The 27,133-nt window shown below is 43.6% G+C and overlaps 10 protein-coding genes across 10 annotated transcripts; 2 read left to right on the top strand and 8 right to left on the bottom strand.

Annotated features, from left to right (window-relative positions):
• Nucleotides 1–523: 523 nt before the first annotated feature.
• On the top strand, nt 524–2,324 carry EAF02_012070 (uncharacterized protein; the record flags this gene model as incomplete). The annotated part of the gene is made up of 2 exons (XM_038908118.1): nt 524–975; nt 1,040–2,324. The coding sequence occupies 2 exons, from the start codon at nt 524–526 to the stop codon at nt 2,322–2,324; spliced, it is 1,737 nt and encodes a 578-aa protein (XP_038752138.1).
• Nucleotides 2,325–3,405: 1,081 nt separating this feature from the next.
• On the bottom strand, nt 3,406–4,745 carry EAF02_012069 (uncharacterized protein; the record flags this gene model as incomplete). Its single annotated transcript, XM_038908117.1, has 2 exons — nt 3,406–3,912; nt 4,053–4,745. The coding sequence occupies 2 exons, from the start codon at nt 4,743–4,745 to the stop codon at nt 3,406–3,408; spliced, it is 1,200 nt and encodes a 399-aa protein (XP_038752137.1).
• A 1,433-nt stretch (nt 4,746–6,178) lies between these two features.
• EAF02_012068 (uncharacterized protein) lies at nt 6,179–7,342 on the bottom strand (the record flags this gene model as incomplete). Its single annotated transcript, XM_038908116.1, has 1 exon — nt 6,179–7,342. One exon carries the CDS (start codon nt 7,340–7,342, stop codon nt 6,179–6,181), a length of 1,164 nt encoding a protein of 387 aa, XP_038752136.1.
• Nucleotides 7,343–9,030: 1,688 nt separating this feature from the next.
• EAF02_012067 (uncharacterized protein) lies at nt 9,031–11,668 on the bottom strand (the record flags this gene model as incomplete). The annotated part of the gene is made up of 4 exons (XM_038908115.1): nt 9,031–10,098; nt 10,157–10,235; nt 10,296–11,404; nt 11,467–11,668. 4 exons carry the CDS (start codon nt 11,666–11,668, stop codon nt 9,902–9,904), a joined length of 1,587 nt encoding a protein of 528 aa, XP_038752135.1. The 3' UTR covers nt 9,031–9,901.
• Nucleotides 11,669–12,753: 1,085 nt separating this feature from the next.
• On the bottom strand, nt 12,754–13,986 carry EAF02_012066 (uncharacterized protein; the record flags this gene model as incomplete). Its single annotated transcript, XM_038908114.1, has 2 exons — nt 12,754–13,750; nt 13,805–13,986. The coding sequence occupies 2 exons, from the start codon at nt 13,984–13,986 to the stop codon at nt 12,754–12,756; spliced, it is 1,179 nt and encodes a 392-aa protein (XP_038752134.1).
• A 366-nt stretch (nt 13,987–14,352) lies between these two features.
• Nucleotides 14,353–15,490, bottom strand: EAF02_012065 (uncharacterized protein; the record flags this gene model as incomplete). The annotated part of the gene is made up of 3 exons (XM_038908113.1): nt 14,353–14,771; nt 14,829–15,124; nt 15,186–15,490. The coding sequence occupies 3 exons, from the start codon at nt 15,488–15,490 to the stop codon at nt 14,353–14,355; spliced, it is 1,020 nt and encodes a 339-aa protein (XP_038752133.1).
• Nucleotides 15,491–16,039: 549 nt separating this feature from the next.
• Nucleotides 16,040–17,510, bottom strand: EAF02_012064 (uncharacterized protein; the record flags this gene model as incomplete). Its single annotated transcript, XM_038908112.1, has 3 exons — nt 16,040–16,640; nt 16,688–17,292; nt 17,358–17,510. 3 exons carry the CDS (start codon nt 17,508–17,510, stop codon nt 16,040–16,042), a joined length of 1,359 nt encoding a protein of 452 aa, XP_038752132.1.
• Nucleotides 17,511–17,886: 376 nt separating this feature from the next.
• EAF02_012063 (uncharacterized protein) lies at nt 17,887–19,611 on the bottom strand (the record flags this gene model as incomplete). Its single annotated transcript, XM_038908111.1, has 6 exons — nt 17,887–18,074; nt 18,131–18,451; nt 18,504–18,555; nt 18,606–18,706; nt 18,767–18,836; nt 19,357–19,611. The coding sequence occupies 6 exons, from the start codon at nt 19,609–19,611 to the stop codon at nt 17,887–17,889; spliced, it is 987 nt and encodes a 328-aa protein (XP_038752131.1).
• Nucleotides 19,612–20,387: 776 nt separating this feature from the next.
• Nucleotides 20,388–22,059, top strand: EAF02_012062 (uncharacterized protein; the record flags this gene model as incomplete). The annotated part of the gene is made up of 3 exons (XM_038908110.1): nt 20,388–20,915; nt 21,023–21,717; nt 21,789–22,059. The coding sequence occupies 3 exons, from the start codon at nt 20,388–20,390 to the stop codon at nt 22,057–22,059; spliced, it is 1,494 nt and encodes a 497-aa protein (XP_038752130.1).
• A 961-nt stretch (nt 22,060–23,020) lies between these two features.
• EAF02_012061 (uncharacterized protein) lies at nt 23,021–25,344 on the bottom strand (the record flags this gene model as incomplete). Its single annotated transcript, XM_038908109.1, has 2 exons — nt 23,021–24,035; nt 24,086–25,344. 2 exons carry the CDS (start codon nt 25,342–25,344, stop codon nt 23,021–23,023), a joined length of 2,274 nt encoding a protein of 757 aa, XP_038752129.1.
• Between the last annotated feature and the right edge of the window lie 1,789 nt (nt 25,345–27,133).

Genomic DNA, 27,133 nt, shown 5'->3' with positions numbered 1-27,133 from the left:
CTTTGAACATCCATCTCAATTATACCATAATCTATATAGGTAGGCAGATAGGATACCTGGGTACAAGACTTGTTATCTATCTCGGTACTCCCTTCAATTTGACTCCGATCTCAACCCCAATAATCCCTTATTGTTTGACCCTTCGACCCTCCGACCCTTCAACCTTCGACTTTCGACTTTCGACTTTCGACTTTCAAACTATCTTCTCCCTTCTTCAACAACAACCACCACCGATCTTACCAAAACTTCTCGATTCCTATTCAAAATTTCACGACCTTCCAAGGTTTCCTCAATAACTCGAATTGATATTGTTGGCTTCATAAAATACTTCAACGGGTGTTTTCAATAATGCATGAAGTTCAATCGTGCGACGTCGTTTCCTCAACTTTATTCCCACTCGGCGCAACTTGGGCGGCCCTCCCTCTCGAAGAGCGTCGTCCATAAATCTTGATATGATTTAACCCTCACGAAGAACTTCAACTCTACGACCTATTGGTACCAAAGACCAAGCGTAGGGGAAGAAATGGAACCCCTTCATCTTACGGAATTCGCTTCAGAGCGATATTTCGAAAAAGTACGACAGAATGATAGGAATGGACATGGGCATGCTGAGAATGGATCAGGGTCCGGGTCTGGATCTATGGCTGCTGGGTCTGCAACTGGAACAATCCAAAATTCACAGATTGGTTCTTCGTCGATCCCTCTCATTAATCATGAACCATCGCCATTAGAAGCAGCTACATTCAATTTACCTTCGAGGCAGAAAAATGTCAACCATGAGAACTTGGCCTTCCGACTTGGCGATCAAAGAAAACGTTCTCTCGGACATGACCTCACGTCTCTACGAACACAACGTCGACCAAGTTTTAGTGGTTCATTGGGTGCTCTAAGATCCAAAGTGAACATTACCCATCGAGCTCCATCAATTGTCGAGGCACACCCAGACATCATCCAAGAAAGAATTGAAAGGCAGAGGTAAAGAAACTTCAAGAAACCAGGTTCTCTTGTGAACATTCGGATCAATTGCTGACCTACATAGTGCTTCTCTCTCCGACCTTCTCCTAACTCTCCCAACCGAATTACAAGCTCAAATTATCTCACCTTTGCCAATTCATACCATTCTTGACTTGCGACAAGTTTCGAGATCATTTCATGCTTTGGTTACCATGAATGAAGCACCAATCGCGAGATATCATGCAACCCATACACTACCTGGTTACACCACACGATTATTCCCTTTGCCAGAGGCTGCGAAACTGAACTTGCACTATCTGGCTGGGATATGGCATCGATTGCATGTTGCATCAAAATTATCTACCTTGATCTCTCTACAAGCTCGAAAGGAGATATTCTTACGGACGACTGAAGCTCAAGTGTTGGAATTTCAACCTCAATATGAAAGGATGCGTCAAAGATTAATACCACTTATCTTTACAATCTTTCATTTCTTCGAAACTTACCGAAAAGTATATGCTTCACATCTTGAACGACGCGGGGCGCCTCTAACACGATTGCCCTACACGCTTAATCCATTCGAGACTTTTGCTATGAACATGTATGACGACAGAACGTTGTTGTATGTTCATCAGGTATTTCCTTTGTTCATGTCATCATTTTCTCGTCGATTAAGGCCTCCTTCATACGTTGGAAGAGTGGAAAGGTCAATCAGAGGTTATTTGAAGGATCGACCACCCGACGAAGTTTATTCGGCTATCCTCACAATCGGCGGACTCCAGCAGGCAGAAAAGTTCTGGCAGACAAAAGGTTACAATGCGAGGAGAGCCGCCGTCGACCAATGGTATGGTTCTCTACAAAGTTGTCGTTTCCCAATTGTCGAACCTAGCACCGCTGCACCGAAATCCAAGATGTCAAAATTCACTCATCTAGGAAGAAAGAAGGCACCCCAACCTATGGCTCACTCTCCGCCTGACACTTCAGGTCACGATTCTTCGGGATGCTCCGAATGGTTCTGTGACAAGTCCACTTGTACAGCTTCCAAGCGAAATCTATCGGATGAGAGTTTGGTATGGAGAACAAGTCTTTCACAAGGTCCACCGATGCGTCCATTGGGACGAGAAGTACTGGGATTGCTGGTGGAAGGTGTGCCTGATTTACATGAATTGTGGGCCAAAACAGCTGAAGCCTTGATTCTGGAAAGAGGAATTGTGGATAGACCTGAGAGGATTAAGAAGAATAGTATGGTGCTATTGGACTTGATCAAGGAAGATGGAAGGGATGAAATGGAAGGCTGGGAGCCAGGAAGGACTGGAGGTAATGCGGTGGATGTATCAGAGGTTGTGGATGCAGGATCAATCTCGGACTGAGAGGTCAATGAGAGGAGTTATTTACGTACGGAGCTACGAAAAACGATGCGATGACTTTTTGTCTCGTGGTGGAAAAGTTATTCGAGCATCGTTGAATGGATGCTTTATGGTGCGGTACGGTGCGATTCGATGCTTTTTTATAAACGACAAGAAGTGATGGAAAGTAATTATTGGGGGTGGGTGAAGCGAACGAGTGGATTTGAAAAGTGGAAAGGGAAAGGTTGCATTGTATGGAGTTTTTGAGCGATATCCTTTGTTTTAGGTGCACCAACGTCATACCATGGATGGTCCAGGATTGACGATTTAACCAGGTTGGGGTTCTTTAGGTTGAGTCTATGGCGTTTTTAGGTTTGGGCGCTGGATTTAAGATTTGAATGTCAATCGACATAAAGGGCGGGACGAATGGGAGGGCATGAATGAACGGAAATGGATTGATGCTGTATTGATTCGGAAGTATTGACTCGGTAGCATGGTGTTTGTGTTTGTTTATATTGATTGGGGGGTATGGGGCTTGGCCATATCACTTCGGGGTGGATGGGAATTGGGTTGGATTTTATGGGTGGGATTGGGAGATGGGATGGGCGTGGTGTGGGTGTATGCTGTTGATGCGGAAATTACATGCATACTTGTTGCTAGGTGAGAGAGGGACGATGAATTGGGCTTGGGGTTATAGATGTTCGTGGAGAAAGCAAGGGGTTGGTTCATTTTGTATGTATGTAGTACTGTAGTGAATGAAGTGGGAAAGAAAGTTCAAATAAAATGAATATATGACCAAAGATTGAAATTTCATGATAATGTCTCTGGTTCTTGATGTGGGTGTGTGTGTATGCTTCGAAAGAGATGTTTATAACGTATGAAAAAGTCGAGATGAATCAATGAGTTATGGAAGCAGAGACGTGATGAGTGAAGAATTAAAGAAAGTTCGGTTTTCATGATTTGTTTTCGTACCTTACCACCCGATCTCCAGAAAGTATACCCAGACGCAGCGTCACTTCCCTTCAGCAGGTTCTTGAGCCCCAGCCATCTTCGCAATCCTCAACTCCTCTTTTAACACCCTATTCTCCTCCTCATACACACCCTCCTATTCCGCCGTCTCCGCCTCCGCCTCTCTCCTCTTAAATCTCATCAACCTCTCCTCTAACAATTCATTCGCCACCTCCAGCGCTCTACTCCTCTCCACCACCTCCTCAAACCCTTCACTCATCAACTTCTCCGCCTTCCTCGCCTCATCCCTCTCCCCCTCAGCTTTCTCCATCCGCAGCTTCAGCGTCGCATTCTCCACCCGCACTTCCCCGAGCTCATACTGCGCCTTTTCCATTTCCGTCTCATGCTGTCTCTCAGCCCACGCACGACGCACCTCGCACATTTCCGCCTCGTTGATCAATTTATTGCGGAGGGTGGAAATGGTCCATTCCTGCTTCGTATTTTTTTCATTCTCCTCGGTGAGCTTCATGCGCAGTTCCGACATGATGTTGACGCGCTCGTCGTTTTCCTTCGATATGGTGGTGATGCGTTCGCGGAGCTCCGTCACTTGTTTGCTGTGCTGTTCGGTTAAGATGGTTATTTGCTTGTGGAGGTTTTGGATGATCTGGTCTTTTGATCAATCGTCTTTGACAGAGTTGTTACTTGAGTACGGAGGTCCTCGATGGATGGGTTGTCAAGTAGCTTGGCTATTTTCTCCCTGAGCTCTTGGATGGTTTGTGTATGTGAGTCTTTGTCCCTTCTTACCTCAGACATTTGAGTTCGTAGTTCCTCAATCGTCTGATTCTTCTCTCCTGCTTTGGTTACTTGATCCCTGAGTCCTTGGATGGTTCGTGCATGTGAATCGTTCTCCCTCCTTACCTCAGATAATTGAATGCGCAGTTCCTCAATTGTCTGATCTTTCTCGCCAGCTTTAGCTACCTGGCCTGTGAGTTCTCGAATATTTTGCGCGTGTAAAGCAACTTCCCTCCTTAGCTCCGAGACTTGAATGTGTAGGCTATCAATCGTCTGATCTTTTTCGCCCAATCTTTCTACCTGTTCCTTGAGCCCTTGAATAGCTTGCGTATTTTGCTCATCTCTTCCTCTCAATTCAGCCAACTGGCCACCTAGTTCCTCAATAATCTGGTTTTGTCGCTCATCCTGTCTGTCCGGTCTGGCACTTTGATTTCGCAGTCGTCTGACCTCCCCTTTCCATAATTCGTCTAGATTTCGCAATCGTCCATTTTCCTTTCGTAGGTTTGCATTTCTATTTTGTAAAGTAGTAATACTCTTTGAAACGACCTCATTATTATTTGATCCCCAACCAAACCAATATCTTCCCAGTCCTGGTGTTATCTGTGGGATTTCGATTTCAAACCCATCTCGTCCAAATACGGGTGGGAGTGGTGGGAGGGGTGGAAGTCGTGGGTTGGCATGATTTGCGTCATTGTTGAAAAACATATCAAGTCTTTTACATGGTTTACTATTGGTGAGTTTAAGGCGCTCAATTCATATGGTGAGGGTTTGGAAATAAAGCAACGACGTTAAGCAATTGATATTTACTAAGTTACCTAACAATAGTCCCTGATAGGAACAAAGGGTTCAATTTCGCCTACGACCATCTCAAAGTGAATATGTGCGAACAAAAAGAATCTTCAACCTCGTCAAGTCTGCTTTGAATGAGACAAAGAACTATCTAACCGCTTGTAAGATATATTGGCAAAATTTGCGCGGCTCGATCTAAAATTCGATAACCTGACGAGAAGATACAGATGAATGAGGGGCTTGTGAATGTATCCCCTCATTCTTGTATGAATCGGCTATAGAGGTGGTAGAGACTGGAACATTGGGTTTTGGAGATATTCTTGGAAGCGCAAATATAAGTGGCTAAAATACGCACGGGAAAAATGTCAATGCTTATGCAAGAAAAATACAGTACCGAAGTATACAACTTCATGGAGAGGCTGGTAAAGGAGCCTAGAGAGGACAGGTTATGTAGACAGAACCTGCACGGCTAGCCAAAGTCTTCCTATGACTGGTCAAACCAATGTAGATACTTTCACTAATGACAATTTGAAACCATCAGATTTAGCTCGCTAGCACTACGATGAAGCCCACCAAGGAAGAAGTCATATGCAAATCTCTATTAAACTTCGAGGCGAAGTATCCGGAAAGATTTATACCCGGAATTTGAGAGCTGGATGAATGAACATTTTGTAATACCATGCCCTTAATAGTGATTGGTACAATACAAGAAGTTCTTCTCCGATTCATGAAAGAGAAGTGCTTGGCCTAGATGAGACGGCTGAGAAAGGAAGATGCCAGCTAAAAGGCGCAAAGGCTCTTCAGGCCAGAAACACACGGCAAACGAAGCGTAAAGTTTCTAGAGATAGATAGACATGAGCCTATTCCTCTCAAGCCCGGAGAAAGATATGGAGAAAGGAGAAATTTGCTCTTTTGGGGGTCACAGAGTTTGTCGCTATGCTCAAACCAAAGGAGTCAGTATTATGTGCTACACATAACTGTTCCAGAAAAAGGAACTTTCGCAAGTATAAAGATTTTTTCTGTGAAACGTCCCAGTGCCATGAGAGAGCTGCGTAAAATGTAGACTTTGTATAAAGAAATCGATTGATTTGGTCTCTGCTCTACCTCTAGCAATATATAAGATCTAAGTGCATATATAGAACAGAGATCATCGAAAGCATGAAAATCGTCAAATTTGCATTTGATGCAATCGTGAATTGGTAGGCTAATCAGTTATAACGTGATTCGAGGCGAAAACCCTTCCGAGGTCAACTCTCCCGTCCAATTTTAGCGTGTGATGCCGTTTTTAGGTCAGAGATTCTCAATGTAGATGGGCATGTGATAACATGATATCTTAACCTTTAAGTATTTCAATGTTTCTCTCGTAATTTTGCTAAAGCTGCGGCGACCCCTCCACTGAGCTCTTCATCTCTCCTCGCCAATTCTTGCTTTTTCTCTCGAGCTGCTCTTTCTTCTTCTTGCTGAGCGGCCGAGATTGCAGCCTCTTCGTCATCATCACCTGGTATCCGTTCATCCTGTCGTTCCTCAGAGAGGTTCTGGCTTCGATGTAGAGATTCAACAGATTTTCCTCCCAAGGAGCTCATTTCCCTCAGCGGAACACGACTCAAAGGTATAGCACGTTCTAAAACTCCTTCTGGCCGTTCCAGCCCATCGTCTGTTACTTCCTTCCTGCTCAAACCTCTACGAGCTGCTTTTCGTGCTCTAAATGGTTCATCAACAACCCCGCACCACTTTCTAACCTTTTTCTCTCCCCATCCATCAACAACAGCAATCTCCTCAGGTCTTGCATTGATAGCACCTCTGATACTTCCAAATGCATCAACCAATGCCACAGCGTCTCGTTTATTGATACTCCTTGGAACGGTAATGAAATCTACCATTTTATCTCCATAACTCTTACTTTCAACGCCTTTTATAGCACTAGCATTTGCATGTTCGTAGCTCTTGTATAACTCAAGGTATCTTGCAGCCTCAGGAGCGGACCAGCATAATATGACGGTAACATTATTCACCAGACTTGTCTTGGATAGTTCCTTTAAACTCTCTTCATGATTTCCAATATCAACCATTGTAAGAAGTACTCGCAGATTGTATTTACCCTGCAAACCTTTAATTCGATTGTATATATATTCGGGATGTAATCGGTGGTATTTGAGTGATAGGAAGAGTGCGCATGTTGTTGTGCCAAGCACATAATCGGCCAATATATCTGAGTATTCCCATGGAAAGGATTTGAGATTTGTCAGTATTGGATTGCCTTTCTGCCGCAGAGATACTTGAATTGTCGAGCCAGAAGAGCGCGATGCGATAGCTTGTGGAATTGGTTGAACAACCTTGGGACCTGCGGAGGCATTATTTGTTGGTGGTGCTCGATCAAGACGCTGTGGAGTAGGCTGTTGGACGCGTTGCGGGGTAGGTTGTTGAACGCGGTTTGTAGATGGAGCTGTAACAGGGGTTTGTGCGAGAGCTGTTAGGAAGTCCGCATCTGCACCAAAATCATCATCGTCGTCCATTGTGAACGTGATTGTTGTTAATCAAGAGGTTGTCGTGGTTGAATGTTGTATAAATATTTGAGGTGGAAAGGAAGGAAGCCTGTTATTCACTGTCTTAGGCTAGCGAACGCTAATTTTACAGGTGTAAATCTCGTACATTTAAATCTAGGTAGAACACAACTCATGCTGCATTACAAGATCATGATCTGATGTCAGGAACTAATTTTCTGATCAACACCAGTGCAATAGCTTCCTAGCCAAACTGTCTTTTGATGTACTGTTCTTATGCGCGAATGCGAACAATCCTGAACAGAACCAATATCGATATATCTCATGAGGTTGTTTTTAGATCGAGAATGGCGTCTCTCGCTGCCACTGCACCGTTGCTTGCGCATATTCCTGGTAAATGACCTCATGGGCTCTTCGATACTGTAGCCGATTGATACTAAGCACATTATCCAATTTTCACAAGCAGATTCACAGAACAGAGTCCTACGATGAGATAGCTGCTCCCCAAATCATGTGTACATTCGGATGCTGCACATGTATATCTTAATGATTTTAGTACATTACTTTAATAGCATGATTTGGAAAGTCGATATTGGTCACTGCTTCATCAGTTAATAGGGCTTCTATGTGGCTTTTGTTATTTGGCTCCGACTTTCGTCTCTTGATACTTTCTAGGATCAGCTAGTAGCTGCGAGTGCAGATTTGACTTCCCTAGAGGTTCAAATACAAGCTCTGGAGACAAAGTATTAAATCTCTCAATAGTCATCATGTTTTGGAATACTGCTGTATATTAAAAACCCACCTCTCGAAGTGTACAATCCATTGTTTGTTCGGGTGTCACACGATCTCGTTATTCTTCTGCCGGAGAGAAGGGGGGCATCGCTTAATCCTCGAAAGTATTGGACAAAGCACTTCAAGGGCAGGTAGCCCAATCATTCACCAATAACTATCGTATTTTTGTGAACATATTGCTGTTATTATTACTATTCCTTGGTTACCATGTTCCTTCCTCCCATTTCATTTCATAGCTAAGCCTTTGAATTTGCCAGAGCATCTAAAAGGCACGCTGAAGCCACTCCGCAGGCTCCAGTAGGATTGCTATTCTTAGATCCCCCGAAAGGCGTGGCATTACTACAATTGGCAACCCGGTTAATTACGATCCCGTACACACAGGATACTTGTCCAACAACACAAGCCCGTATTCACCGCACATCTAGATGGATCCACCATCTCAAACGAAGGTACCTCGTAGCAAGCTTCCTCCGCTCCACATTCTTCTGCTGGACATACGACGAATCGACGGCTACGGTGAGAACCCAGGGCATACTACCTCGAAACATCTCGTTGCAAATTCCCAGCCAAAGAGTTATGGAAGGCATTCTTGACCTCCGGCGCATCAATCACAGATAGTAGTCTCCAAAGAATTCGTTGATTGTCCTCCAATACCCGGTCCATTTCCACAAATAACAGAGCTTCATTTACGTCCTGATAAGCTCATCACAATATCTCAAGCATCGTCACTTTTAAGCATCCTTTATTTCTGGGTAAAGAGCCGAGCACCGGTCCAGATTCGCATGAATACGTTTGCATTGCTAATTCTTCCTCATTGGTGACTCCGGGTAGAAGTTTGACCAGGCTGTTGACCAGGCAATCTAACTTTTGTTAATCATTTGCAAGATTACATATTCCTCACCAATCTAGTCATACTTGACATGGCGTAAATGGTATAAACGAGAATGTGGAGATGTTAAGGTACCGCCCCTTAGAACATGCTGTCACTTTTTATCAGTGACCAGATCAAAATACCATCGATTACCTGGCTAATGGTCACGTCAACCTCAACGTACAGGCAAGGGCAAGTGACGTAACAAGATCATTCTTCGTCCACTTGCTTTCCTAAAGAGAACCACTCGCGACTCCTGCACTATCCAATCCTCAATCGCGTCCCTCCAACTCATCCAAAACTCCCCCACGACTCTTATATCAAGACATCGTGTGTCACTTCCCACTTCCCAATCTCCATCCCATGTACGAAACCGTCTCTTCCTCCATACTCTCCCCAGAAAATCTCAAAACTTCCACAACATACCCAAAGCAAGACTGGGCTTCCCCTCACACTCACCCAACACCCCTATCACCTCCCGCTCCACGCCTCCCACGGCCTGGTGGGCTCATGACTCGGTAGTCTTGCCCCCAAGCCTCCAAGACATAAGGTTCTCTCTTCCCGAATATTACCCCACAAACTCCATCTATCCGGCCCCACATACCCAATCTTTACACCTACCAAGCCCTGAAGCGCTGGAACTCCCAGGCTCGGAAACCCCCATTCTCGGGCACTGCCGTTTATCTTCGGCTTGGCTTTGAGTTTCGACTTTTGATGAATGATGAAATTGATAAAAAATTCCACATCATCCGGAGTGACGGCACAAGATCAGCCAGCATTGTCGTCTTTCATGCTCGCGTTTTTGAATTTTTATTCATAATATCATTTTTTAATCTGAATATTGTACATCTATAACTTGATGTATCTATAATGCATATACAGGTGTTTTTTATCGTAAAGTGCCGAGTTCATTTGACTTCCTTTACATCCCCAAAATCCGCACTAGGAGTCCCACTAGTTTCATCACCAACCACTATCCCCACAACTTCTCCATGTTGCATAGCATCCATATCGATCCTTGGACCTGTGAAGTTTTGCTTGCCGTCGACGTACCATTGCACTACTGCGATGACGAAGACAAGGAAGAAAGCTACTACGCAGTAATCTGTGTGATGTGTTAGTATTGTAGAAATTAAGATTGAGAATAGGGGGAGGGAACATACTCATATTGCTTCCTGTAACTGGCAATTCCGGTGGAAAGAGGAACAGAACTGTAGTAACCATCACATATGCAATGCCAACCTACTCATCTCATTAGTATGTTTCCTCCCAAGTATGATTAGTAGATTAGAGAGAACTCACCAGGTTGCAAGCCCAACCCACAGGTTCCGACAATTTGAATGCTCTCGTCTCCGGTAAACACTTTCTCCCTCTCAAACAATTGACTGCGACAGGAATCGCATAACTGACACCCAAAGCCACAACACTGGCACTAACAATTGCATTGAAAGCCGATGAACTACCCAAGAAAATGAGTCCAAAGAGGAATACACATGCCATTGTAAGGTACAATGCATTTAGTGGAAGAGCTAACTTTGGATGGACTCTAGAAAAGACTCTCGAGAAAGGAAGACCGTTATCGCGAGCAAAAGCATATGTCATACGCGTGGAGGTTGTAGCGATGGAGATGGTCGCGAATAGAAGGCAGACGAGTGGGAAGATGAGGAGACAGATAGCTCCGGCCTTGCTACCAGTTGCATGGTAGAAAGTTTGAAGTAATGGACCCGCAGCGCTTTCAATAACATCGTTGACATCACCACCTACAAAGAGTAGGACCATAAGGAATATGAATCCTGTAAAGACACCAATCAAAACACATCCAATCATAATTTTAGGACCCTGAACTCCTGGGTTTGGAATCTCTTCAATCATGTGAGCGACAGCATCGAAACCAGTCAATCCAAGACCAGCTTGGAGCAAACCAAGAAGCCACGCAACTCCGTCGGGCCATCCTGTACTATTGATAAAGTCGGTGAAGACGAAAGATGCGTCGTTGTAATCTGGGGAAGCTGTCGCCAAAACGGTAATACAAATCACGACAAATCCGACAATAGACCAGATGAATGCCGATTTCGTGATGAGAGGTAAGAGCGATGTCATGAATGCATTGACAACAAAGGCAATGATATTGTATGCGACGTAGAGAAGGAACTGATGCCAACGTTGTGGTTCATAATTTGGGTGCATGAGTGAAATAACTCCTCCTATTAACTGAGAGCCTAAAAGACCACCCGAAGCAACGAGTGCAATCCAGCCGGAAACATTGATCCACCCAGTGATCCAACTGAGAATGGGAACATATTTCTTCCAGCTTATGACTGCAACCCAATGATATTGACCACCTGCGGTTGGGTAGGCGGATAGGAATTCGGAAAGAGAGACGGCAAGGCATAAGTTACATACTCCGGCGGCTGTTGAAACCATAATCAGTATCAAGTCCATAGAGTGAATGCGAAATTGAGAATAAACTTACTAATCAATCCCCAGAGTACTGAAGTTGGTCCACCACTTGGTAATGCTACACTTAAACTCGCAGCTAGAGCAGTCCAAGAATTAAGAATCGCAAATGCTAGACCCAACATAGAAAGCAAAGAGAAATTGCGTTCCAATTCTTGTTTGTGGCCATGAGCAGCCAATTGAGCCGCATCAGCGTCGGCATCATGATGTCGAGGCATGACTACTGAATGTGAAGGAGAAAATTAAGAGGAAAGCTGAAGATATGCAGGAAGAAAGAAACAGGAAAAGCGACAGAAATATCTACATATTTCTCACTATCTAATTTGAAGAGATACGAGTAATACCTAGAAGGTAATACTTTACCCACCGCGTACGTACAAGGTTATCGACCCCGCAAAATGATAAGAGAATGACAAGAAGGAAATAGTCAAGCGCCTTTGGATGATCAACATGCAGTTTGTAACAAGTCAAGGAAGTTGTTATGTAAAAAGATTTTGTTAAACTGATTTTAGTTTCCACATTAACACATCGGTACACGGGGCCGTGAAGGGTTAACTGACTAGTAAAGATCCACTGTACTGTAACCTTACTCTCCGGCCGGGGAACGCCCTATCTAGACCCCTGGCACGTGATGGCTAGATATGAGAATATATCATCTTGTAAGTTGTAATCATGCGAATGAAGATAAGGTAAACAAATGGTTATGAAACTTGAATGTTGCATGGCATTCCAACTCGTCAACGTAGTGATTGAAATCGTAATCGTATTACCGGGCAGATATCCAGGAAATTCTGAGTTCATGTAATTGTAACCATAATTTTCCAGAACTCACGGACGTCATCAGCGGGATCGCCGTGCAGGGGATAACGCATAACGTCTGCGGCGTGTGGACAAGGACGTCAATTGACATTCTGCTGATCTTGCTAAATATGTGAATAGCCCAAGGTCCTGAATGATGTCGAGTATCGAGGGGAATGCAAGGAGAGGTCGAACCAATTATCTAGACTTCTGAAATCAATTTCGTACTCACCATTCTCGACTAGAACTCTGGCCCCCTTCGATTGTCATTCTGGTTCAATTGTGTTGACTGGACAGGGCAGGGTGGCCATTTGAGAAAAGAGCGATTGGTGGCCACTGAGCATGGACATAGCTACTGCAGCATGGGGACAAATCCTGCAGAATATCGGACGATTACTATGATATCGCCTTCTGATAATACGACAACTCCGGCGCATATATTTGTGATTCGTTGATATGTTGGTACAGTAAGCGGAGTGTAAAGAAAGGCGAGCTCGATTGATATTTACCACCATCCCTTTTTGGTTGCATCCTGTATCTTCTCTTCTGTCGCAACCTTCACGCCACTGTCTTTTGGTGTGGCTTTGGGCTTTTTTAACTCAATTCTCCAGGTCGTTCCGCCATGTCGTCTTTTAATATTCACAACTTCAAGCCCACTCTCTTCGACAATTTTTCCCAAATCTCTATTCCACCAACATCCGAAAAGCTTTGCATGCCCTTCTGCACTGTTGTCCAACGCTCTGTTTAACCAATCCCATTTTGCTCTTCCATGCTCCAACATAATATGCCGCCCTTCATCTTCTTTCACGCACTCTCCCAGATTCTTCAATAGCCCTACCGGATCAGCAGCGGAACACAATCCCATAGTCTGAATTACTGTATCATATTTCGCGTCTTTATTCCCGCTTGTTTCGTTTGCATTTCGAGGGGGGCCTGGTATTTTTTCGGAAGCATCTTGAATTATCCATCTCACGCCCAAGACTCCTGGGAACATTGTCGAGAACTTTTCATGGGCAACTTCCAACATCTCACCACTTTTATCAACAGCCGTAAAACTCTTAACTTTCCCCTTCTTAATACCACCCACTTTTTGAATTTTCCCAACGCCATTGAATCCTTTGAAATCCCAGTCATAATACTCTAGATTCCTGCCTGTACCAATAGATACTTCGAGTACATCTCCATGTGCTTCTTGCGCCAATTTTTTACGCATCTTCGTGATTCCCATACTCCATTCCGTCCAGTCAACTTCCGAATCAAACGTAGACGCAATGGTGTCATAGCGGGATGAGACATCAGCTTGAACTTTAGAAGAAGAAGATTTGGTAGGTTCTTTATTGAGTAGAACAAATAAATAGGACGAGTAGCCGGCAAATATCAAAGCGGCGATACTACTTCCTATTAAAGCAAATTTCCTACCTTGAAGTGGATGTTGTTTCGCTGCTGGTGGAGGGGGAGGAGGGGGTGGAGTAGGGTCCAAAACTTGTCTTGGACTTGGAGTTCTGCAGGGGGGTTAGCATGAAATCTCGCAAGGGATGTTCAGGTGAAAGCTCTACTTGTATTGCTGTTGAGATCTCGAGGGCTTTTTAGGTATTTGGGGTTTTTGTTTCGCAGTTCGAACTGTCGTTGTGCTTATTGAGTGGCGAAATAGATCAAAACTACGATTGACTTCGTTCAAACAACGCAAACGATTAACCCTCTGTCCAGTGTGCATCATCCTCTTCCTGATGATTTCCATCGTGACAGCCTCGCCCCTGGCAATACTTATTTCAGGAGAGTGCGGTTGATGGTTAACTGGCCTATGATATATTTGTAATGTCAAATATCCTATCGCTCCCCAGTATAGATTGTTTGGAGATATGTCGCATTGATGTAGGTTGAATTGGTCATGTTGTGTTGCAATGGAAGTCACGTGTGAATTTATTTTATCCGGCTCGGCATTCACAGGCTGTGTATCACAAGGCTGAATGAGCCTTCTCTTCAACTTGACCATGGATTCTTGTGAAAGGCAGATATTAATACAATTTATTTAAAAGAGAATCGTAAGGACTTGATTTCCAAAGTCGTATGATTGCTCATGTCCTGCTAACCATATTGAATGCGATCATCCAAAATTCTGCTTAGCCAAAGCCTTGAGCATAGCCATAGTCCCATCCTCCTTTTGTTTATACTCCTGTAGCCTTTCATCTCTTTCGGCTTGTCTAGCTCTCATTATTTCTTCCTTCCTCAATTCCCTCTCATTCTTCTTGCGCTGGAACTCTTCCTTCTTTTTCTTAAATCCTTCAATTCCTTCATCGCCGCCCATCAACTCAATATCCGGAACTTCTGCCGCACCAGGAGATTTCTCTCTGAATGATTTCATCTTTTCGTTCACTTCTTTCTTCTTTTCCAATTGTCGTTCTCGTGTCCCGGCTTCAGCACGAGGAACCAGTTCATCTAGCGCTTCCTTTTGTTGTTTGCGATCAATCTTCCGCTCGAACCTTATGTCATCGCGGCGAGCTAATCCATCTTCAAGAGCCATTTCTGCGAAACTGTTAGACTTTGCGGCTACTTCTAATTATAACTGGCGTGTGTAAATACCTCTCCTAAGCTCTAAATCTTCCATGTTTGGTATACTGGGCCCCGGTCTATTCCTTCTAGATTTATTAATCTCCCCTGGCAATGTTGGGCCCATCGAATCATCACTATCATCTCCATCGCCTCCTACTTCATGGTCTTTCTGTTCGGGTTCGCGCTGACTCAAACTCGACGAAGGTTCGTTTGACTGGACCGGATTCGACTCTCGAGCTATTTCTTCCTCGTATTCCCTTGCCGATTCTTGGGCTTTTCGCAATGTTGATGGATCATACCAACCCTCTGAAAGTTCTCCACGATTCCTCACACATGTTAGCCGGTATTCCAAGACTTTCTTGGGCCTAAGCCAGAATTCATGATTACCATTTTCCAAGGAAACTCTTCCATCTCCCTTTGACTTCTGTTTCCCCTAACTCATCCAGAAATATGCCTTTCTGAATATCCAAATATGATGCAAACATTGGTTTGAATGTCTCGTAATCATTTTTCGTGATCGGCCTACAATTATACGGGAGTTCTGGTGCTGCTTCGGTCGGTCGCTTGCTTCGATGATGATTACCATGCGGTGATCGTCTCCGATGAGAATGCGAGTGATGTCGCCTAGGTGATCTGGAACGTGAATCTCTTCTCCGACCGTGTTCGCGGTCTGGTCGTGTGCTATCCGCCATGGTTAATGATTTCGTGACTTTTGTTGTTGTGAGAGCCTAGGTTTAGGTTGTGCTGTAACGGCAGAGAAGAAGCGTAAATATATCAATCGCGTGAAACCCAGGACTCTTTGACAAGTACTTTTGAATATTGGTAAATAATTTGATTATATTGATGGTATTCAGTTTATCATACTTTTCGTGTCTAAAGAGAGATGCAACAGGAAGGCCTTGGAATTACAAAATCCTCGATACTGCACTGCGCATGACAAAAATAGCCGAGGCTCGACAACAGTAAGGTCAATCAATGTATCTTGTAATTACTCTGGAAAACCGCTCAAACCATTAGGAACATACCGCATGCGATTATAGAATGTCATCAAAGACACCAAGAGTCAATAAGACAAAACTTGTGGGGTTTTCAATACATGAATAGTCAGCACGCTACCAATTGCAACGATGAAATTGGCCCTCAAGCTTGACACTATTGGCATTTAAGTTAGATGGCCATCTGTCGCTCTAGCTTGATGGCATCGTGTCATATCGTGGGTTCTGGAGTTGAAAACCTCTATATCAAGATTCATGACCACCATTCGATGAGGTTTGCTTCTGAATGTTGATGCGGCGTAGTTGGACGTCGATAACATCAGATGGGGCTCGCAACAACCATTTCAAAAAGACAGAAGTGTCACCCATTTTCAGTCCTCTTTTTACAATTCCAATATTGTACACTGCATTCACGCCATCCAAAAATTCTGACGACTGGTGAGACGCGATGATTGGGGGTGGCAATAACGGTTCGAGTATGATGGATGTCCGATCGTCGTCGGATACCAACGTGCAACGAACGGGTGTCGCATTTGTTTTGCGGTCCCGGTTATTTCTCAGACGAGCAAGTACTCGATTGTACAGTCTAGAAACCGACACAGCTCCTTGTGTTGCAGCAGAAGATAATTCCCGTGTGAATACGGACGTGAAAGAGTTTTCGCCCGTTCGGGCAATTGCTTCAAATCCACATGCCGCGATTAACTCTGTCACACTTCCTGCTGGAGGGTCAAGTGATATAGCAGTATTTGCAGAATGGCACGCGTCGTACAACAGAAGGGTATCTGATTTAGACTCCTCAAGGAGGGTCTGGATACCATTAGAAGGCATACGAGAACCACCGCCTCTTCTATGTTGTTAGCTAAAGAGAGCAATGGTGGCACGTCGCAAACTTACCCAGACCAAATAGCGTTACAGCTTTTATTTTCGATGCTGCCGTGACCATTGTACGAAAAGATGAGAAGGGTATCCGGAGAATCAACTCCTATAAACTCTTGAACTCGTCTCGCCAATGCGTTCGCAGGATCAAGATCAGGTATGGCGAATTTCACCACGTTGAAGCTGTATGAATGTTCGAATACCCTTGCCAAGTTGTCCACCTCTTCAGAAAGACCTAAATCATCCGAAGCCCAAAGAACTATTAACACCTTCACGCTGGTGTAATAATTCAAATGTCGATCCCGAAACTTCTTCAGTTTTTCTTTGAAATCACCGTCCCATGCAATGTCGTAGTTTTCCTCCAGACCATGTTCGCGAATCACTTCCTGCAGATGTGCTACTCTCCTCTCTTGTTCTTGTTTAATCTCTTCAGTTTCTTGCTTTTGCTGCTCAAACTCTTTGAGATATTTATCTTCAAGCTCCTGCCTCTGCCTGTCAATATCTCTGCTGCTTTCAGTCAATCTCGCAATTTCTCGTTCAAGTTCTTCAACCTCCTTTTCTTTCTGCTCAAATTTGGACTTCTCCCGTTTCAACTCCTCCAGGTACCCTTCTTTATCACGATGCTAGAAGCATATCGTTAGAGATCCGACATACATACATATATTCAGTCGGGGAACTTTGAACATACGGTTTTTCCAAGTAATACATTATACTGTTCTTCGGACACTGTTTTGGCGGCCGTTGCTGGATCTGGGGGTTGAGGTTTGGGCGCGGCACAAAATCTGCCAGTGGCAGGATCTCTCGCCCGAGTATACTTGCGTTTCTTATTACTGCCAGACATGCTTATTTTGCTTCTGCTAGATAATTTTGGGTTGAGGTAGTAGGCCCGGAATATGACTTTCAAAGTGTATGTTGGCTCGTCTTGTGTGTCAATGTCTTGAGAGCGGTGGTATATTGTTATCCAATACTAAAAGTTATGAATTGGTGGAAGTTACATGCAAGAACTTCGAGAGATTAGTAGTGCACACGCTGGTGCTCTATGGGTTTCTGTTCGAACGAGACACGCGCATCATCTAACCTACATGTTTGATCGTACCACCGCCCTCACAGCAGAGCAAGAAGAACGTCCTGAGCAGAACAGGACCGAAAAACTGATGAATACTGAACGATTTCCTTCTATCTACACGTTCTCCCATTCTTCTTCTCAATCCTTCTGTCTAGCCAATAAATTCTGCCGACTGGAGATATGCCATCGTTGCGAAGACATTGTAAGAGTCAGCGTTCGTCAAAGCCTTTGATCTGTCCACAGTTTCTTCTCCGGCTTTACCACCCAGCATCCAGACTGCAATCAGACCATAAGCTGCGACTTGTCCGCCAGTATCACCAGTAACTTTTTGATCGACAACTATTTCTTCTTGTTAGCAGGATCCCAACTAACTCCCAGAACAAGGAAAGACTTACCATGTGGTTTCAAATCGAGGAAATGCATCATTTCGTGCAAGAATGTTCCAGGAAGTGATCGAACATCATTCCATTCGACTTGAGCTGTCGAAGTCCTCATGCTTTTCAAGCTAGTTTTGTAGTTTGCAGTTTTGAATGCGTTGGGGCACATGAACATGTTTCCGGTTTGCCAGTATGTGATGGCTTCGGCAGATTTTGTTCCACACATTTGACCTCCGTTATATTCGTCAATGATGAAATTGAAGTTCTTGCCACGTTTGTGGTCAGGATCTTTCCATAATCCTTTGACAACACTGGTATCGGTGTAACCTTGTGCCTTAACTGCGATGCTTCATTAGCTAGTGCTGTATGATACAGTTCATCTAATACTCACAGTACTGTTCGGTGGTCATGGCACCTCCGTCAGGGAAAATATCAATGGCTTTCTATGGACATTGTTAGATTGAGTATCCCTCCAAGTGATGGTCAAGCATACAGTAGTCCATTTTAATGTTGAATCATCACAGAATAATGTGTTCTCGGTTGCGGTCATTCCAGTTCCGGAATTTAAGGCTGAGTAAAGCTTTTGATAGTTTGCTATATTCTTATTAGATTCGGTGTTTTAGTTGCTGATTTAGCCTGTGCTTTGGTACATACCTTGAGCGGCTTTTAGTTGAGCTGTATCAGCTGCACTTAATGAATATGACCACCATTTAGGTTCCGTAATCTTGGAGGTTAGCTTTTATAATAATAAGGAATAGTATTATTATAATGATAGTGGAAGATCTAGTCAGTTTAAGCTTGAGGGATAAATCGAATATATAGAATAAGAGTTGAATTGAAGTCAATTTAGAAGAGCTAGGCTGAGTTGAGATGAATTGCTTGCTTTTTCCTAGATTTTCTTTAAAGAATATTCTAGGTTTATATAGTTTATAATGAAATTCTAGTATATTCTATGCTTATAAATAAGATCGATTTAAATCGTATCTTATAGAATCATTTTAGATAATAAAAAGAAAGTACAACCAATCAATTTAGCGATATTTCCTGTATACTTCCATCTAGTTCCATTTCATTCTATTCCATTATAAATCAATTTGATAAGAGATACTATTATACAACTATATGATAATATGATTTTATAATATAAGATCATATTATATGTGTATTAGTCATCAAGATATCTCTTATTTAGTAAGATATTAATAAGTGATTTAGTGGACTTATTATGAATCCTCACACGTAACTCCCCAAGCAGTGGTGGCAGCCTTCGTAAGAGACTTTATGGCAGCGGATGCAACATTTGGATTGAGTTTAACTCCAGCATTGAGAAGCGTATCAATCCCTTGAATAGCAGTATCTACCATATCGATCGTTTCAGTCAACATGTCATCTACCTTAGAAGTTGAGCAAGTAGATGAAACAGTGAAGCGACTGCTCATGCTCACGGCCATGGCCTGGCCAATTAGGCCTGCAGTTAAAAGATATGGTAGGAGCTGCATTTTGTTGTTCGGAGGCTCTTTGGGAGAGGTGGAAAATATGAATGAGAAAAGAGAAATGAAAATGTTAGACGAATTTCAATACTTCAAGGTAAGGACAGACAATTGCTACGAAAGCAAAAATAAGAAAAATGAGTGTTTTGATGGATTTTATCTTCTTCAATTATTTGGTAGAAGAGAATATATACAGCATTCAACGATGTGAAAGGCGTCGTATCACAATATGCTATATCTGTATGGCTCGTTTTAATCACTGTACAATTTCCCCACAACCCAAAAAAAGCCTATGCCAAGGCATTACCACATGGCTACAATTTGATCCTATTTCATCCTTCTTCTAGAAGTACAACATAAAATGCCGAGAGAAGCCTTATGTTTGTCATACTGTAGGATCTTAAGGTTAAATCGCTTGAGGCGCAGTTCATCAGCATATCATCCACAATACTCACGACTCGCCTGACATAATCAACAGCTACGCTTATATTGTGGAAATCTGCTTATGTTTTCATTTCGTTTCTGACCCCTAATCATTTATCTCATGATTGAAACCAAATGATAACAATAATAGATACGATCCTGATCCTTTGTACTACCGATAACATGATTGTGACGATTATCCACGATGTTGATCAGTGTTCCCGAATGTTACCTCTATAATATAAGATGTAGTACCTCAACTTGGAATCTTCAATTCAAACTTTGCTTGAACATTTTATACAGTCTTTTCTGTTATTACAGTCCTTACAGTCCTTTTGTTTCTTCCATTCTTTCATTTAAAAATGTACTTTTCTTCTCATTCTCTCATTGCTTCTGTGCTCTTGGTCTCTGCCGTTCAAGCATATCCAGGAGTTCAAGCAGATGCTGTTGTTGATGTCCTAGCTACAGCGACATCTGCAATTATCTTAGAGACCCCTCCACCTTCGGAAGGGAATCTTGAAAATGTAGGGTTGTTCAAATTCTTTGCAAGAGCCGCGAAAAAAACAACGGCCAAAACAACGGCAAAAACCACTGCCCAAACCACTGCTAAAACAACAGAAGCTGCACCGACAACCCAGAAAACCACGGCTCCAGCAACAACGCAAAAGACTACGGCCGTGGTAACTACACCTACGACTACCCCGGTGAAAACCACCGAGACACCTACCACCACTTCCGTTAAGACAACTTCGATTCCAACTACGTCATCCACATCCACCAAACCTACTTCTACTTTGACGAGCTCAACTTCGACTTCGGTCGTGGCACCCAGTAGTACGAGTACTACCTCCAAATCCTCAATTTTAAGCATCAGCTCAATTCCTACTTCGGTGACTTCAATTCAGACATCTCAAGTCTCATCTTCCACTGTTTCTTCGCTCTCCAGCTCAAAGACCTCTAGCTCTTTGGTATCCAGTAAAAGTTCTCCTTCTGTAAGCCTACGTCTGCTCAATTATCGTCTTCTGCATCTGGTTCATTGACTAGTGTTAGCGGAGTCTCCGGATCCATTACTAGCACTGGCTTCTTGGCAGCTGGGACTGGCTCTACTTTGGCTAGTGGATCTATTTCTTCTGGGATAGATTCAAAAACAATCGGATCTCTCACCAGTACTGGATCAGCACCAACAGGGACTGGCTCCTTAGCATCTGGAACTGGTTCAACTTCGGCTAGTGGATCTCTTTCATCTGGAACCGGTTCCATCACCAGTGGATCTCTCACCAGCACGGGACCCTTATCATCAGGAACTAACTCCATCACCTCCAGTGGAACCATATCATCAGGAATTAGCTCAAGCTCGATCTCAGGAAGTGGAACCATAACTTCTTCCTCCCTCATCTCCTCCTCCAGCAGTTCCATTCCTGCTCCCGTCTCCAACACCGTAACCGACATAACCTACTTCGTCTCCCCCGCCACCAACACCCTCGGATCCGTAACCAAACTCTCCACCATCTCCTCCACGGCCATCCGAACCATCGGCTGTTCCCTCAGCGCCACAACCGCCACATCCACCATCTCCTCCTCCGCATCCATCAGCAAAATCGTCATCCCAACCGGCTACGGAGATCCCATCTTGAGCGCCGAGGCCGGAAATGCTGCGTTTTACAAAGCGGGCGCGGCGGGATACTCAAGCCAGTGAGTGTGTACAGCGCGGCGTCGACGAGAACGAGCGGGATGACTACGATGGCTTCTGCTACGGGGAGTAGTGCCTCGAGCGCGCAGAGCGGTTTGGGGTCATCTAGCGCTTCGAGTGCCCAGAGTAGTCTTGCAAGTGGTACGACGAAGGAAAGTGTAAGCAGTATTGCCACTACAGATGTCTCGAGCATTACTAGTGCACCGGCCACTTCGGGGACGGCTGCTGCCACGGGGATCGTGGGGGAGATCTCTTCGCTTCTCAATATCTTTGAGCGGGATAGTGCAGATGATATGTTAGGGGGGTTGGATTATTGGTATGGGAATAGATTTGGGCGCTCATGAATTCGTTGTAGTATATATGAATTGAGTGGTAAACTAAGCTGCTTTATCTCGCAATGAATGCTTTCTGATGTATAATATTGACAAAGAAGTGTGATTTTCTTAGCACAATGAATGAGAAGAAGAAATAAGTGTGTAGACCCGCCAGCTAACGTCCATAAACTAATGAATAAGACAGGTACTAAACGAACACTATAACGCCCTCAAAGCATGCAAATAAATGCTCCGTATAAATGCGGTACGTTCTGGAATTTGAGGGCCAGGGAGAAATGATTGCAGATGAAGAAGAAGAAGAGATAGAGAGACGGCGCTTAGACTAGAGATACCTAGATATCAAGATACCAACCAGCCTAGGACAACTTAATAACATTCACGAAAGTTGTTTGTCTCAAATTTTAATACACTCGAAGGTCCCTCCATGACACCCTTACATTACAAATCATTCAGATCAATCAATTACCATTTCACATTGCTAATTGCTATCAAAAAAGGTGTCATCCATATTCCCCTTTCACAGCCCCATTCGCTCTCTCTTTCCCTATTCTACTCTTCATAAACCCCATCTCTATTCAAATCTTGATATTCATCCATCCAGCCATACATCCTCCTCTTTCATAAACCATTCCTTATAGAATACCCCATCCTCTCCATTTTGACATGTTCAGAAAGATATGATATAGAAAGAAATAGCCACGACATATAATATAACCTAAAACCCCAAACCCAAATCCTACATACCCAAAATTCCATTGCTCCGAATAACAATACTGCAAAAGATCAAGTAGGCTTGCTCTTGCTATGCATATCCATCCCATGTTCCAAACGCCATGTTCCCAACCGAGTCCAATATACAATAGATATCCTTCCCATTTCAAAAGCCCAAAAATCCCGCCAATCCTCATAAAGTACGCCCAAAAAATTATTGTAGATCAAGTCTCGTCTCGCGTCCAAGTGAAATCAAAGTTTAAGATTCCAGCCACACACAACCACAACTCTCATCCCCGTCTCGTTCAACCAAATCTCGTTTGAAGAAGTCTGAGACAAGACTTCGAGACGACAATGGCGAGATACTTGTGGGTTCCGTCTCATTTAAATAAATGGTAATAGGCTGACCAGTTGAATTCATTAATGGTTCAGCATTGCCATTTGATAAGATCTGATGAGCTACACAGTAAGCTGGAACAGTTTGACCACCTCGAGGGATGCGGCGTTCGGCGATTTTGTAAACTTTGGGATATTGAGGTAAGAATTGAGGGCCATTTTGAGAAGACCCAGATGAAGAAGACTGCTGTGATTGAACTCCATTGGTAGACGAAGGTACATCTGATGAGTAAGTGCTCGTACCATATGCATTACCGGTTTTAGTTGGAGACGAACCACCAGAAGTGACCGTGGAGGAACCCGCGCTACTAGTTTCATTGACATAAATGAATGCCTCTAATAAGGTTCCATTCCAGTAACAAAACCAAGGTTGATCTCCAGCTTGAGCTACTCCTTTACGATTCATGAAACCCGAGGCAGGTTGTTGACGCTTCATGTTTGTTGAGAGAGACTTCTGCGGCAATACAACTACCTTGTTGTATGGCACTTGGAAAAACCAGGCTGGACCTCGACTAGGATATTCCGAATCATTGACGAGAGATAGCACCTGAGCAGACGACAAAATCGGGGGTTGAGCGCCGTATGGATAGAAATTAAAGGAAGCGTTGCCATAATTCATGGATATTTCCTTGTTGGCGAGTTCGTCACCACCCGGAATGTCTATAATAGACATTTCTAGTGGTGTCATTGCTATGGAGCAACTCCAAGCTGAGTTTTCGGCGGTGTTCATGATACAACTACTCTGAGCAGTTGAAGGAACAGTGAGAGGCATATTGTACGTTCCGGTCGGAAGCGATGGAAGCGAAGCAGGTACAGTAGACAGAGGTGTTGCATCGAATGTGGTGGTCATGGTTGCATATACTGTTTTTTGGCTTGATCTGTAAGCAGTTAGTATCCTGGTCTTAGGTACTGGATGATGAAAACTAACTGGTCACCGTGATGTTGCTTGCTGTTATTATTATTAGGATCATCACCATGTTTCGGCCTCAAAATAGTAAAAACGGTTCCAAGTACAATTCCAAAGAGAACGAAGACCAAGACTATCAAAACAACAACCCATACAGGAACGATACCACATAATTTTCTTTTGGCAACAACTTGCCATTTCTTCAGTGGAGGCTTTTCGGAATATTCCATATCGGCGTGATTGCTTTGATGTGAACTTCCATCTGACATTATACTCCTTGATGACTGGCGTGATTGAGATGAACGAAGATCTTCATTAGAGGCAAATTCGGGATTTCGAGTCGCTAGTCCCATACCACCAGCACCAGATATAGGAACAATGGGAGCTGGCAATTGAATGGTAGGTACAGGTACGGGTGTTGGTACAGATGTAGGTCGTAATTTTCTAGCAAAAGCCTCATCCGGATATTTGGTATAAGGTGGTAGTTGTTCCGTGTGCCCATCAGGCCCGATAAGATCCGCGGCCTCCTCACCTTCCGGACCTAATCTTCGTTGATAATCATTATTCAGACCTGGGAAACCAACAGGAATGGGTGCAATCGGCAACTGGTCGGAATCACTTGAAACTGTACTCTGCGGATACATGCCATAAGGATGTGTTGGTCCGCTTGGTCCCGTGTACGACATTTCCTGTGGTGGTGCCGGCATTGTTGAAGTCGTCGCTATACTCGCTGTTCTCGCTAATCGTGAGTCTTGATTATACATATTATATGGGTGCGATGGTCCTGTAGGTCCTCTATACGGACTTTCCGGTCTCATCATAATTGATTCGCTCGATATGCTCGATATACTTGTTGCAGTAGATGTCCTTGTTAATCCATAACCGCTTCCACTTCCATTCTCCCCCGAGTACGCGAATGTTGGACCCCTCGACATTTGACCATTCCCACCATCATTTCGTAATGCGAACGAATCGATTCCTCTCGGTTTTGTTGTACTCGAAGGTCGTGGCGGTGGTGTTGATGCTCTTCGTCTTTCTATGGGTGATAATGGGGACTGAGGTTGGTGTTCCTGTATTGGCTCTTGTTGTGGTGGTGGTGGTGGAGTGTAAGTATGTTGATGTGAGTCCGAGGGTCTGTAACCACCACCATTCGACATCCCCATGGCCGCCAAAGCATAATCTTCTTCATCTTCGTCCTGCATTTGCATCGATAATCGCGTCGACCTTTGAGACTCCCTTCTATTATGTTCGATGTGTGAAGGATGATTAGATTCGCCCATTTTTTACGATCGAGTGAGCGCCTATATGACCACGGATGTCCGCACTCCCGAGTGTTCAACACTCTCACGACACACACACACACACAACACGCCTCAATCAAAAGTCCGCAAGTACAACTCTAAATGGGATTTTCCCTCTCGCAGTAAGTGAAGTTGTATATAATCGGTCGTTTATTCATCAAAAGGGTTCCAGAAGGGGATCGAAAGGGTATAAATATCAATTGTCGTAGTCGTTCTTCGCGTTAATATCCAATGATGATCGAAATGATGTGATGTGTTATTATTGATTGAAGTTGATAGGTATGAGGTGTGAGGTATGAAATGTGAAGTGTGAAGTATAAAATGAGTGAATGGGTCGTAAAGAAATGATTTTCCTTGGTATTTTGGGTGTACAGTGAGTAAAAATTGAGGTTTGGGGGTATTTTCCAGGAGAGACTTGTTTGAGGGAAGCTGCTTAGACCAGTGAGAAGAAGATCGCCAAGTACGCCAAGTTCCAAATCCGAGACGATATAGTGGATTGAATTTACTCGCTTAACGAGGATTGATATCCAATCAAACGATCAGTTGACAAGGGTTGAATGAAAATTGCTGGTAATGAGGGTAATGAGTCTTGAAAACATAACACTAATCATCTAAGGGCTTAGTGTTCCTTGCTATGTATGGCTTAGAATGGTTCCTGGTTTTCGTGTTGATTGCCATTGGCTTCTATCCAACAAATAGCCACTTTATTTATGGAGTACTTTTCCAAAATAAGATAAGGTTGTAGGAAACTAGAAGGATGTGCTTGAAATCCCCAAGTGCTTGTTTGTGTCAAAATCTAGACCATTGTGCCTGTTGTGGTGTGCCTCTGGTGCTCGGAATTAACCTGCCTAGTTAGCACATTTTATCAAGACCAATAGGGAAATCCGATACGGAAAAATATAAATACGAGAGTAATACGTGATTGGATTGGAATGCAGACGAGGGCCAAAGAGGAAAATGAGTGGCGATTTACCCAAAAAAACTGTAACTAGATACTCAGGTACGGCAAAAGACATGGAAGATCTTGTCGTTAAAATTGCGTTATATAGTTACTGCCTTTTACTCGGTCGGACTTATTTATACTGTCTAATTGGGATGTACAAGAGAATATCTAATCTTGATTCTTGAAATCTATCACCTTTCAAGAGGTGAAGGATCCAACCATGCGTTGTGCCTTTAATAAGTATAGAAAATGAAAAGGTCATACATTCTACCAATTATTCACTTCCCTACCCCAGCTCAAAGAACCCCCATAATCCCATTGTCAGCCAGCATATCGTCGAAGAAAGGTATTAAAAGTGTGGATAGAAACTGGGTCTTTGGAATGTTTCCCAGGGCTTCGAATGAAACTTAAAGAGTTAACAACCTTAAATCCAAAAATGTCCGATGACGATGTTATAATGATTGTTATTGGAGTTGGCTGACTCAGGAGATAAACCCGCCGTCAGCATACCAATATATTGTATGCACGATGTTTGTATTAGTCTAGTAGACAGATTAGACAGATTCGAAGTTAATCCGTCTCGTCTACCAGCCGTTGACGTTTACGAAAATCAAAAAAAGCACTTGAAGGTAGTGGAAATCGAACAAATTCAACTCACTTGTGATTGTTCTTTGATATTTTTTAATGAAAGTCTTGCTTCGGAGTATCATCGTTAAATGCCGAAAAATCTGTGGGGATGAAAATAGAATTTGAACATTTTTTCAAATTGTGAGACCGACAGAGCGTGACAAGGACTACCAAAGATGGCGTTGCGGGTATAGAATC

The sequence above is a fragment of the Botrytis sinoallii genome (genome assembly GCF_014898435.1).
Source record: "Botrytis sinoallii strain Bc 23 chromosome Unknown BSIN_039, whole genome shotgun sequence".
Classification (NCBI taxonomy): Eukaryota; Fungi; Ascomycota; class Leotiomycetes; order Helotiales; family Sclerotiniaceae; genus Botrytis; species Botrytis sinoallii.
This window is presented reverse-complemented; position numbering and strand designations above follow the sequence as displayed.